Here is a 13716-nt window from a genome sequence, read left to right as displayed (position 1 = left end):
AATGTTTGTTCTTCTCTTTCCTCTGTATGTGTCAGGACCTTTCGTTTTCCTCTCAACATTGATCTTAACTGATTAAGATCAGCGTGTCACTTCTTGAATGCCTCACCCTCCTTGTAAGAGCTAGTTAATGCTTACTCTGCATCTTTTCTTCAACAACAACGACCATCTCACTGATGCTGATGCACACACTGATTGACATGTTGCTTCATGTTGATGAGATCAGATGGGGGATAAATGTGCCACCATTGACTGTCTAGCATTGTCTAAACTTTTAGTGTGAGATTGCCTGGTCCTAATTAGAAAACTTATCTTAGGGCTTGGGTGTTTATTTTATTGGTTAATCATCTATCACCTGACCTTGTCTCTAGAAGCATGCTTGCCGTATGCATCAAGTCTCATGTTCTGCTGAAACGTTGAGAAAAAACCCATTGGCTTACCTTGATTGCATAGTCATCAACGTAAGAGATACTTTTCAGGTCCTTAAATGACAAATGGTTGTTCATGTCCCTGACCTCCTAGTTTGAGGTATGACATGGTACCATTGTGAATTAACGGTGAATCTTTGATTCTAGATTGCAACTTACTCTATGATACGGAAGCTTAAACCACTTCTTGTTGATGTGTTAAACTGTTAATGATTCACGCTGATTTCACCTCAGCGTGACTGAAACAATCCATTCTCTCCTTTATTTTCTTAATAAAACTTAACGATTCACTGTAATATACAACACACTGATGAAAGTTTGAAACTTTGTGCCAATGTTTAGTCTATGTATCGTAGGCTATCACACGCACCAACCCATTCCTGCCCTGATATTCTTTTTTAAAACTTTATGATTCAGTGTAATGTGCCATACACTGATGAGGGTTTGAAAAATCTTTTCCGATGGGTACATTTCATCCCGGAATGTATTACACACATCATACCACTCTTGCACATTGTGAAGCCTAAAACGAAAAGACGAGTGCAGAATTAGAATAATAATCATGAATCAATCACCATAAAGTTGCAAGTAATCTGTAAAGCTTTTGTATGTTATTGATTTAGATATGGAACATACAAAGAAACGTTATGAGGAAAAGCTTACCTAACAAGCTAAGCTATAGGCTATATATATGGGATAAAATAAAAATGTGCCAAATAACTACATCCACTACAAATACTAAAAAGTCTTCAATAATCAACACGAAATGCCACTCTTGCCCATTTTTCTTCTAATAAAAGTGATTTATGATTCAACATACGAAGCCAAATGATGATGATATCATGCAATACTATGTCAGTGAATGGTAGTTTAAGTCCACACTATCAGGAGGCATCACAAACTTACTAGGTGACCATCTCAAGCCACTCGCTGATCGAGTACGCTGATGCTGATGATGTGTCTAAAGTATCTATCTTATCCAAATGGTAACTTTTTGAATGACGATTAAAAGGTCTATCATTATCTTGGGATACGAGATCTTTACGGCGAAGAACTCTTCATTCATGATTATGTAAAAAGGAAGAAATCTTTTTGGGTATGTATTGGGAATTCACTGCTCTAGGTCAATTTTACATGCGATTTAAAAGCAATTGACACACTCTCTCTAAAAAAGACTCCCAAACGTAATCTTCCTCAAAGCTATCATCATGTCAAAGATTCTATACGAGTTTACCCTCAGCGCTAGCATCAGCAAAGGTCCTCACACCTCTAACTATACCATCACCATTCAACCAACAAATATGACGTTCTCGGATGAAATTCCAAAGCAGTTCACGAACTCAGGAATCGAAGATTTTGTCAACTATGTCAAGAGCTGCCCTTTTCTATATGCATTCTATGACTTTCCCAATCCGTTCTACCCTAAATAAGTATGTGAATTCTACTATTCATGCTCTGTTGATACTGATGCTCGAACTATTACTGGAACCATTAGAGATGGTCAATACAGAGTTACTATTGATGTAGAATCCTTCCAAACTGCTCTTCGTCTTCCTCGATTTGAAAGTTACTCTAAACTCCTTCTAAAGAAACCTGCAAGAATGTTCAATTAGGGTACAATTTCAAACTTGTGGGCCTCACTCGTGATCCACACAGAAACACTCTTCGTCAGTGTTTTAGCGTTGGATGGAAGTATTTAACATGTGTTATTGGAAAATGTCTTGGACACAAGATGGGAAGTTTGGATCAACTGAGTCTCTTTGAGCAAAGGATCTTATACTCCATTATTTACAACAAAAAACTGGATTTTTCTCAAATCTTTCTTGATTAAATGATTGAATGTATTTCTGGGAACAAGAGACCAGTGGATGTTCCCTACCCGCGTTGGCTTGGGTTGATCTTATCTCGTGAAGAAGGATACACTGAAAGTCATGGGATCATCATTCCTGTTCCTGCTCTTTCTTCAAAATTCATTAATACTGCTCCTACTAAGGATGATTTGCCTATTACTGCAAGGATGCAAAATTGGATTGAACAACCTTATGTGGTTGAATCCTCAGACTCTGAAGAAGAGAATGATGAGGATGATGTTAATAATGATGATGATGGTAATAAAGAAGGGACTAATGAGGAAGAAGATGCTGATAAAAATAAAGAATCAACCGCTGATAAGGGCGAAGGTCATGCTCAGGAAATTGATTCTCCCCCAAGGATGAACAAGCACATTCGTTTTTCAATTACTTGTTCATCCTCTTCCTCTGGTGATGATATTGTACATCGTGGATCAACTCCTCCTATTGGAGATACTACTGAGCCAATGATCCAAGATGAACCTTCTCCAACACCACCTCTTTCTTCTCAATCTGACACTATTCCTCAAGCTGAGACGGTTCCCCTTACGCCAACACCCATTACTACTGCTGCACTTCATCAGGGTGATAAGGAAGCATCTAGCTCCAAATTTCAAAATGTTGTGCTTTCCCAACTCTCTTTAATTGTGCAGATTACTCAGTCGATGGACAAAAGGCTAACTAAAGTTGAAAGAAGATTAACAAAAGTTGAAAGGGATGTGGCCACAATGAAGCGATTAAACCTATTGGATGTATGACGCCATAGATCATATGAAGTTTCAATTTCCTATGGCTTACACAACCACTGTTCTTTCATGTGCAACTCGAGTATGGAGATCAAATGACTGCAGTCGAACAATTACAATCCGCTAAAAATTCACTCAAATGGCTCACCGACTACTTCATCAATGCTCATACTGAACCTATTGCGCTCTACTTTTAGATCGGCGATCCAGATCTTGACCATAAAATTTGGGATCGACATGAAGATATGACTGAAAAAAGATATGTGATACAAATAAACGTATCTTCCCCAGGGTCAGAAGTTGCAGCTGAAATTGTTGTAGCATTGGATGCTGCTTCACTGGTGTTTAAGTCTACTCTCTGTTTATTCAAGCTCGCTTCTTAAACATTCTAATTAAATAGTAAATCAATGCAGGTTTCAATTTAAGATCACCAATCAGTTTTAGTCTCATTTGGCTGCTGTTAAAATCTCGGCTTCTATCAACATATTGGAAAAATCCAGTTCTTATTAATATAGTAAAAGGGAAAACAGGCCTAGCCTTTCAAGTTATAAAACCCCAAGACAATATCTTTTGGAGTAGTGTAGACATAAATTTATCGGTTTCAAGCCTTATTTTAAGTATTAAAATGACTAAATGAGTATTGATCTTTCAGTGCATACAAGGAATTAAGTATTAAAATGATAATGGTGTAAAGAATAACATAGAAGAAAAAAAAGTTAGTTTTAATTTTGGCATGGGTGTAGAAAAAAGAAATGGACCGTCAGGTGTTCTCTCTCTTTCAATATTAAATGAGGGGCATGATTGGTAATAGATATAAATTTCAGTGGATTAATCAAAATTTTGATGTGGACGAATCACCTCCCCAAACACAATGATGTCCAACTCCCATTTCATTCGTCATCACTTTCAACGTCCTAGTGAATATTCACAAAAACTCTAATATCCATATTTCTCGTTTGATTGTCTTAAATTTTCAGTAATTACATATGGTATACTAATGCAAATTTCTATCAATTTATAATCTAATTTACAATTTTCCAACTATATTTACATTCAGAGATTATCTTAGGTCTTCAATAATATAATGCAATTTTGAAACTATATATAAGTTTGACAAAGATTATTAGTTTTATATGTATCATTTAAATAAAAAAAATGGTATGCTTAAATCTATTTGTTTTTGTACTAACTACATAACTTTTTTTATTAATGTAAACAGTGTTGCAAAACTCGGCCTACTCGGCCGATTACTCGGAATCGGCCCTCCACCGAGGCGAGTAATGTGAACTCGGCAAAAAAACTCGGATTAAGTCAAACTCGGTCAAAAATCGGTCAAAAATCGGTCAACATCTCTCTAACTCGGGCCTACTCGGTATTACTTGGTCTTACTCGGGCCTACTCGGTCAAACTCGGTCAACTCGGTCAAAATCGGTCAAACTCGGTCAAAGGGTCAAAATTGTTATAAAAAGAGAAAAAAAATCAAGAATTTCAAGATTAATATGTATAATACACTTAATGATTTATTATTTAACACACACATGCGATTATTACTACATATATATCTTAAATTTTCAGTAATTATTTATGAAGTGAGACATTTGTGTGTATTTTAGTTTTTATGTATTCACATGTATCTAATTTTGTTATATATTTCAATCAAATTATGATTTTAACTTATGATTTTGACATATATAATTTTCCTAAAAATATTTCTACATGAATTACCGAATCCGAGTACTCGCCGAGTACTCCCGAATACTCGCTACTCCTCAGTCGGCCGAGCAGGTGCCGAGTAGCGAGTTCTACAACCTTGAATGTAAATGAGTGGCTCATTTTCGAGTTTTTGAAAACTTTAGAAACTCGTTATAAACATTATGCACTATTAATAACTTCTCCATGAATTATGTGTGTGAACATTAACAAAGTTGCTAGGTGTGACCCTACTAATTTTTTTTTTCTTAAAGTTGTAAATCTAATATATTCCTAAGCTGATATTTAATTTTATTTATGTCAAACGGTGGTATTTAAACCATCGACTTTAAAGAGAAAACAATACCTGATACGTATTAGATAACGAGAGATTATCTCTTATATATAAATGTTGTAATCACCATAATTTGAATATATTGTTTATAATAAATATAACAATTTAATTACAAAATTTTATGTAACAATTGTTTATATATTATTTTTTAAATGACCTTTTTATTGTTTTTCACATGAAATGCAACATTCACGTTTCCCTAGAAAGTTACGTTCTTTATCTAAATATACCCTTCACTTTAATGCTTTTTATATATATTTTTATAATATGGAGCAACCCAATCATTCTCATTGGTGAATAACATTTATCGACGGGTTGCTACGATTTAGAAGAGTTGTTATAATTATGCTAAGTGTAGTCTATCTCATAACATTTAATAAAAATATGTATTATATAATAATAAAAATAATTTAGATTTTAATCTTTTATCTAAATGGAACGATCAATAATAACAATGAAAATTGACGTTTTTATGTGTTCCTAATATTCAATAAACATACTTTTGAAAGTTTTTGGAGTTTTTAAATAGAAAATTTGAACTAATAGAAAAATCTTTGTTTGACAACAATGAAATTTAGTTTTTATTTTAAACTAAAAACTTTTAACCCAAGTAATATTTTATATATCTTTTGGGAATTTTAGTTGTTTTGTCTTTGATTCCTTTGATTTTCTTGCAACAGAAGCGGTGGAGCTCCCCAGCAGAGTCTAACGGATCATGTATTCTAATGTTATATCTCCTAGTTCTACATATGTTGTTTTCAAAAGAATTAGTTTTGTCATTCAAAAGAAGGTTAGCAGTTCAGCTTGTTGCCGGTTTGTCTTCCATCGATATGTATTACTTTGTTTTTTATCATTGATAATTATACGATTCAATTTCAAAACATTACAACTACTTTTGATAAACATTATTACACAAATAAAATTACAACTTTCAAAGCTTTTAGTTTGCAACTACCATCTATCAAACTTTTAGCTATTAGTTTTCACATTTCAATTATTTTGGACAACTATACCATTGATTTATGAGTTTTTGTTTAAAATAAAATCTTTAAACTCATACTTTGAATTAACTTTTTTCTTTAATTTGATTTTTATTTTAAAGATACAAAATAAAATCTCATAAAAAGCTCGTTGCCACGTATATACTAAGTAACTATAAAACAATTCATTTATAAAGATAATATGTTATATTTAAATGTCGATATATATCCAATCAACCACTTGATCAATCTTTATTTCTTTGTAACGAATACCTTTGAAGAAACATTAAAAATGAGTATGTAAAAAGGCGAAAGTTGTGCCAACTAGTCATGGACGACATATGTATACCAAGTAATTCATTAGAATACGGAAGAATGAATTCTATAGTTATGAATTTTAGGTTATTCCTAATATTTGTGCCAAGTGCCAACCGCTTGGACAAGTAAACTTGCTTTATTTTAAAGATGTTTGAACATCATAAAACTTGGAGTAAATTGCATGTAATTAGTAATTGTCATTAGATTGAATAAATTTTGCCAGATCCAAAAAAAAAAAGTAATTATCATTAGATCTCCAATCTCAAGAAATTAGGAGGCTAAGATTAGTTTTTTTTTTTTGGAAACGGCAAATGATTAAACGGAAGCCTACTCATCGCATATTTCAACGAACACCCCGGGTTTGAGATCATTTTTACAGGGCAAACTCAGCCCCCATAGGGGTTTCCAGGGAAAATTTCCCCACATGTGACACAAGTTTAAGAGACACCCAAATTGGATTTTGTAGGGATTGAACTCCCGACCTCTGACCCTACGTGAGTATTAAACCCGATACCTCTTCCCAGCTAGGCTGGAAGTCATTGGTGGCTAAGATTAGTTGGTGTTGTAATCCTAGCATCTCGTTGGCTTTGTCTCTATAATAAAATTTGGTCGTTTAAACATAAAACTTTATTGTAACTGTTTTTTTTTTTTTTTTGGCGAACGGATCTTTAATTTAATCAATTGTAATTTAGAGCATGATCAACATATAATATGACACGTATTACTTTTGTCACATCAAAAACATTCTTCAATTGATAATCTCCTTTAAAAGGTTTTAAGAAAAAAATAACTATATTTCTCTAGATATTGATTTAATAATTAAAGGCATACCCTAAAATACAAATAAGTTGAGAGTATGTTTTACACATAATTTTTTGGGATCTTTTATAAGAAAAAAACTATTTGTTTGGCAGTAAAAGCTTTATCTTTTGGTAAAAATAAAAAGTTTAAAATTCAAAAGTTTATTCATTTAAATAGTGTTTAACAAAAAACTCTTTTATAATTTTAAAATGAACTTTGTTACATTTTTAAAAAATCAATGACATGTATTATATAGTCATTTTATGGACTTTTACATGTATTCAAAAATTTCTAACTATTTTTGCAAACATATATATACAAATAAAAGCTACACTTACTATCTACCAGTTAGTTTTCGTCAAAGATATCTCCTTACGACTTTTTCAGTTTATGTTCAATTTACCAAAAAACTTATTTATAATAATTTTATTAGATATTTAGAATAATTTTATTAGATAAAATCCTATGTTAATAACCTAATTGTCATTCTTAAGCTGGTGGATCAAAATTTTAAACTAATTTAATATCTTGAACAGTGAACTCAAGAATCTTCTGTTTTGCTCCATCATTCTTCCACTAGCCAGAAAAGGCAAATCAGCCCTAAATATGTTGAGTTAACCAAGAAGATATGCTCACTTATCTATGTGTTTTTGCCCACTCTTTTGATTCCAATACTATTTTAATATACCCGCCTTACTAAAAAAATTAAAGCAATTTAAACTAAAAATGCATGAAAGACAGTAAGACACAATTTGGTTCCAGACGATATTGATTTTTAACCAATACTCAGTATAATATATAAATTATGTTAAACTCATTTTTAGCCAGCCATACATTATATGAATCTTGAAAAAACATTCTGAGGTTTTCACATCGAAAGTCATCAAATCAGAGTATTAAAAGTATTTTTTTTTTTCCTTTTTTTTTCTGTAAAAGAAACACTATGCATGTGAAGAGGACGCGGATTGCTAAGCTTGAAAAGACGAGGAACATTTAAACAAACAGTGAGTTGCAAAAGTATGTGATACAGATTAAACACTCTTTAATTAAAGCACACATACATCGTATTAAATAACAAACCATATTCATATACCACACCCCAAATTAATCACCAGAAACTGAAGTAACTGCAAACCCTAAGCTATGATCTTAACTATGAATTAACAAAAAAAAAAAATGAAATAAAAATATTCTTGATTTAAGGGTATGCACCATTAGCAGCAGCTAGATCGGACCATGGAAGGCTTTGATTCCAAAACCCCAGCTCACCACCCGTAAGAACTGGAGCAGAATCCAAGATGGTTGAAGTTGATATTGAGGATGAAGTGTTGGCGACATTGCTACCCAAGATCAAAGGTGTCGTTTGATCATGATGGAAGTAGTTAACAGGAGATGATGATCTCAACCGTTGATACCGTTGACCTTGATTGTTTTCTGTATTTTGAACTTCATGTCCACTGCTCATCATCCCTTGTTGATGTTGTTCATGGTGGTTTTGTTGAGCTTGTTGGTTTACATGATTGTTTCTCCACAAAGAGCTGCATAGTCCTAATGATGATGCTTGACCTAAAGGTTCGAATCCTAGGTTAGACATGTGTGATCCAACCATAAAGCCTTGATCTTTGATGTGGGTTACGGAATTTGATGCAAAATTAGGGTTAGGGTTTTGTGTGGCTCTGAGTAGTGAAAGAAGATGAGAGGTTTGTGGAGGACCAGACCATAGAATTGGGTTGTGAGTAAATTCATGTTCGAAACCGTTGATGAAACCGGACTTTCCAAGCTCAGATGAAACTACAGCTTTCAGTTTTCCGTTGGAGGAGATTGGTTTTCCTATGGTGGTTGCTATGGTAGTGCCTTTGTTTTTCCGGCAACCACCACCAATTGGGACGTTACGTAGTGCTCCGCCTTTGGTCCAGTAACGCCTGCAAGTCTTGCAGAAATGGCGTGGCTGAGTGAGGTTGTAGTTGTTGTAGTAACAAAACTTTGTGTTGGCGGAATCACATCGTGGGCATCTTAACTTCTGGATGTCGGAGGTGGTGGGGTTGGCGGCTGTGGGAGCGTTGGTGGTGGCAGTGTTGGTGGTGGAAGAAGAGGGTGAAGGAGAAGGCGAGGGTTCGAAGGCTCCAGATACGGGAAGATCTCTGTCTCTATTTAAAAGTCCAGCAGCACCTCCACCAAATAGCTCTTGGATCATCTTTAGCTTTCTCGATTTGAAGATGAATTTAAAGAAAGAAACAAGAAAGTGATGAGAAAAAAACAACAACAAAGTTGGATTTCTTGTACTCTTCGTGATGAAAATTAGGAGAGAGAAGAAATGGAAACAAGAGTTGCCTTTGTCGTTTGAATGGCTTTTGGCCAAAAAATAGGGAGATCAAGAATGTGAGGGTTCTTGCTTTAATATTGTAAAATCCGGGGGGGGGGGGGGGGGGGGGGGGTGGGGGGTTGATGCATATAAATAGTTTATTTACAGCATTTTTTTAACAGGCAAATATATACATCTTAATTCCAGTTGAATATTTGATGAGACCTGAATTATCAACTTCAAAGTGGACAATATTGGTGCTGTTGGGTTAAAAGTTTTTAGGTAAAATATTTCTAACTGTTACATTTTTTAGAGCTTATTATTATTTTTATTGATTATTCAATATTATTGAAACACATAGTTTTTTTTGTTTTTTATTGACTATTCAATATACAACAATATATTTTTATGTTTTGTATATTTAATCTTTTATCTTTAAATTATTATTTTCTTTTACCTCATCAACTATATTTTATTTTAAATATTTTTATTTATTTACTAATTAACTATTTATATTGAATATTTAGTGATATTTATTTATGAAATATAAATTTAAAACAATTATGTAATATTTTTATAAATTTTATTTATTTATTCGTTTTTTCGTATTATTTTTTCCAAGAAATGTATCGTGATAAATTTCTTTTGAAATAAAATATTGTAATATTTCTAGTTATTTAAAGTATTGCATGTATTTAAAAATGACTAGTTAAATGAAGGTCTTTTATAGAATATTTTAGATAGTGATAAATTAGTTAAACATAAAAAACTAACCAATAGAGATATAATTAATATAGAAGTTAAAATTAATAGAATGATAAAGTTACTGTAACTTTTAAGTCATAATATATGATTATTACTGAAGATGCTTTGATTTCAATATTTTTCATATTTAAACAGCCACAAATTAGTGTAAACTATTTCAATTACAAGATAATATTTTTTTTAATATGTTTAATAATAAAATGAAAATACATATGGGATTAAAAGAAATGATAGAAAGATTTTATTAAACAACATTATATTATACGTTATTTAAAAAGTTAAGCATTAGTTTTTTTTTTTTTTTTTTTTTTTTTTTTTTGTTATTTATAAGCATAAAAAATATTTTATTTAATTGAAAGTGCACAATAATATAGATTTTAATTAATCAAAAAAATAAAAATTATTATAAATAGTATTAAATAAATTTTTTTTAGCTAAAAGCTTATAACGTTAAGATCTTTTTAGCTTCAAAACACTTCTTGGGTCAAACTTTCAAAATAACTAAACTAAATTAATAGTTATTAAATTAATCAGTTATAATAATAATTGAATTAATTATAGTTATTAAACTAGTTTATGACCTGTAAGAATTATGATTATAAAATTAATTAAAATTTTTATATTAAAACTCAAAACTATTAATCAATTATTTTAAATAAATTATTAATTAAAAGATATTTTTTTAGTTATATAAAATTATAATCGTTGATTTAAATAAATATATGTGACTTTATAATTTGTATTAATATTATTTTAATTTTATTATTATGTTAGTAATTAATGTAATTAGAGTGAAAAATTTAAAATTTAAAATTTGAAATGAAGAATCAAAAGATTAACAAGTGATATAACAATAACTAGGAGGACAAATAGGATGACACATGACAAAAGAAAAATAAACCTATTCTTTTATTAAAACAGGGAGATTAACTAACTAAAATAATAATTAAAGATAATATATATATATATATATATATATATATATATATATATATATATATATATATATATATATATATATATATATATATATATATATATATATATATGTTTAGGTTTTATGGAAAACAAAAAACCATAAAAAAAAACTTAGATATCACAAAAAAAATTTTTGAATTTTTTTTATAAAAAATCACAGCTTTTTATTAAAATTCGCTAAAAAAAAATAAAAAATCAATTTATTATTATTATTATTATTATTATTTTTATAAAAAAAAAAATTTTTCAAAATTTTTTTTCAGCGAATTTCTTTAAAAAGCTGCGAATTTTTCATAAAAAATTCAAAAAAAAGCTTTGTGATCTCTAGATATTTTTTTATGCATTTTTATGATTTTTAGAGTTTTTTTTAGGGTTTTTTTGTTTTCCAAATAACATTTCCCTATATATATATATATATATATATATATATATATATATTCATTTGAGATTGTAAGGTCAAACCTTGTAATTCGATGAGTCAAACCTTTATCTTGCTTACACTTTAATTAGTGCCATCAGTCGTTGACTAGCTTCTCTCTGCAACGTGATATTACTTTTGTTACAAGTTTCTGATCCGTTATCTTAGTGATTGAATCTTTTATATAATATCTTTTGTATAATATATATCTTTTATATTTGGTAGTTGTCTTATTATTCAAATCCCTAATATGTAGGGATTTGAATCTAGAATAGTCTTCTACATAGTATATATGTAACGTTTCAAATATACTAAGTAAAAATTTTGTTATTAACACCAACCAAAACAACAATTCATTCGTTCCTAAAAGCCATCAAGTATGAAATAGTATCAAATAGTTATCATAGTACAAAGCGAGTCATAAATGTGAAACACTGGTGGATGCGATGCAATCATGTCGAGCCCTTCCCTTTTGAACCGAAAGTACATAAAAAGCATTTGAAACATAAACCGTAAGCACAAAGCTTAGTGAGTTTCCCAAAATATCGCATACCTTACCTACATATCAGCTCGAGGCTGTAGCAGGTCTATTTCGCCCCTGGCTTATTTCACCCCCGAGTCTATTTCAATTTAATCGGTACTTTCTAACCGAACGAGTCTATTTAACCACTTAATCGGTGCTTTCCAATCGAACGAGTTTATTTCACCGCTGGTTCTATTTCACCCCGCATATACATAACATACAGGCAAACAACATACAACAAGATGCACAAAGATAACAAGCATATATGACACCTAATGTCCTACACTAGAGTGAGAAGACTCACCTCAATCAGAAGATAACAAATCTCACACACAAGCTGTTGCTACAAAACCTCCTCACTCTAAACATATCCAAAACAAACCCAATTAACAACTATGGTGATAATCTATAATCAAGGCTCCAATACATACTTTTCCTCTCTAGGGAAAAAGACCATTTTATCATTCCATGGCTAGATCCTTCCAAACATGACCTAAATTCCCATAAGTCCCAAATAAGCCTTCTATTGCTTATACCTTGCGTAAAGGCATAACAGAAAATGCGGCCTTGCAAGGCTACGCACTGCATAGCCAAAATTACGCACCGCAGAACTATGAAGTTCACAATCTTCAATTTACGCTCTTAATCACTTAAGAATAAATGGCCAACACTTAGATCTGGACCTAATGGATGTCTAAAAGGATGAAGTTCCTAACTTTATGACTTTTCATGGCTTAATGGAGTCCCAAACCAAATCCTAGTTCCATAACATCCTCTAATGACTCCAAACCCTTGCATGGGTGAAAGATAGAAACCAAGATCCCATTTTATGACATATGAACCTCAGAGACAACATGAAATAGCACTCTAAAGCTATGGAGTAGCTTTTACTCACAAGATCTTAAACCATGGAACCAAAAGCATGCAAATGTCTAAGCTAACCTAGATCTAAGCTAATGAATCATAAATGTTCAAGCTTTATACCTTCTAAGGCTTGCAAAACAGATGAAAATTATGAATATTTAAGATTCAAGCTCCCCAAAGCTTCTCCAATGGAATCCTTCTTCATAAGAGACACAAAATATCACTCAAAATGCTCAAGATCCTCACAAGGTGGCTAGGGTTTCAGAATGATTGCTTGGGAGAGTGGAGGTTGGTGATAAGGGAGGCCTTAAGGACTTAAGATCCTTGAAATAAGGTCTAAACCCTAAAAGTTAGGGTTTTGGGGCTGTGGCACAAGGCACTGCGTACTCAAGGTACGCCCTACGTAGAGCGTTAAGTGCCCGCGTCCAATTCACATGCTACACCATGCGTAGTTATCCCCCCCAAGAACCACATAGGACCATATTTGCAAATATTTAATACATTAAGCCATAAATGAAAATACCTGGGGAAACGGATGTTACAAATCTCCCTCATTTGAATCATACTTTGTCCTTGAAGACCGTTGTTGCTAATAACTCTGGGTAGTGCTCTCTCATCTTGCTCTCGGGCTCCCATGTCAACTCTGAATACTTCGGGTGCCGCCATTGCACCTTAACTAAGCCCGCCACCTTGTTCCGCAAG

The 13716-nt window shown here is 32.0% G+C and overlaps 1 protein-coding gene across 1 annotated transcript; it reads right to left on the bottom strand.

Moving 5' to 3' along the window:
- Window positions 1-8173: 8173 nt before the first annotated feature.
- LOC145109402 (uncharacterized) lies at window positions 8174-9521 on the bottom strand. Its single transcript, XM_079046548.1, has one exon. The coding sequence runs from the start codon at window positions 9356-9358 to the stop codon at window positions 8363-8365; it is 996 nt and encodes a 331-aa protein (XP_078902674.1). The 5' UTR covers window positions 9359-9521; the 3' UTR covers window positions 8174-8362.
- Between the last annotated feature and the right edge of the window lie 4195 nt (window positions 9522-13716).

This window comes from Lactuca virosa, chromosome 4 (genome assembly GCF_052849685.1).
Source record: "Lactuca virosa cultivar CGN04683 chromosome 4, Lactuca_virosa_CGN04683_v6, whole genome shotgun sequence".
In the NCBI taxonomy this organism is placed as follows: Eukaryota; Viridiplantae; Streptophyta; class Magnoliopsida; order Asterales; family Asteraceae; genus Lactuca; species Lactuca virosa.
This window is presented reverse-complemented; position numbering and strand designations above follow the sequence as displayed.

Coding starts and splice junctions, on each gene's coding strand:
- LOC145109402 (XM_079046548.1), bottom strand. CDS start 9,358: ATGATCCAAGAGCTATTTGGTGGAGGTGCTGCTGGACTTTTAAATAGA.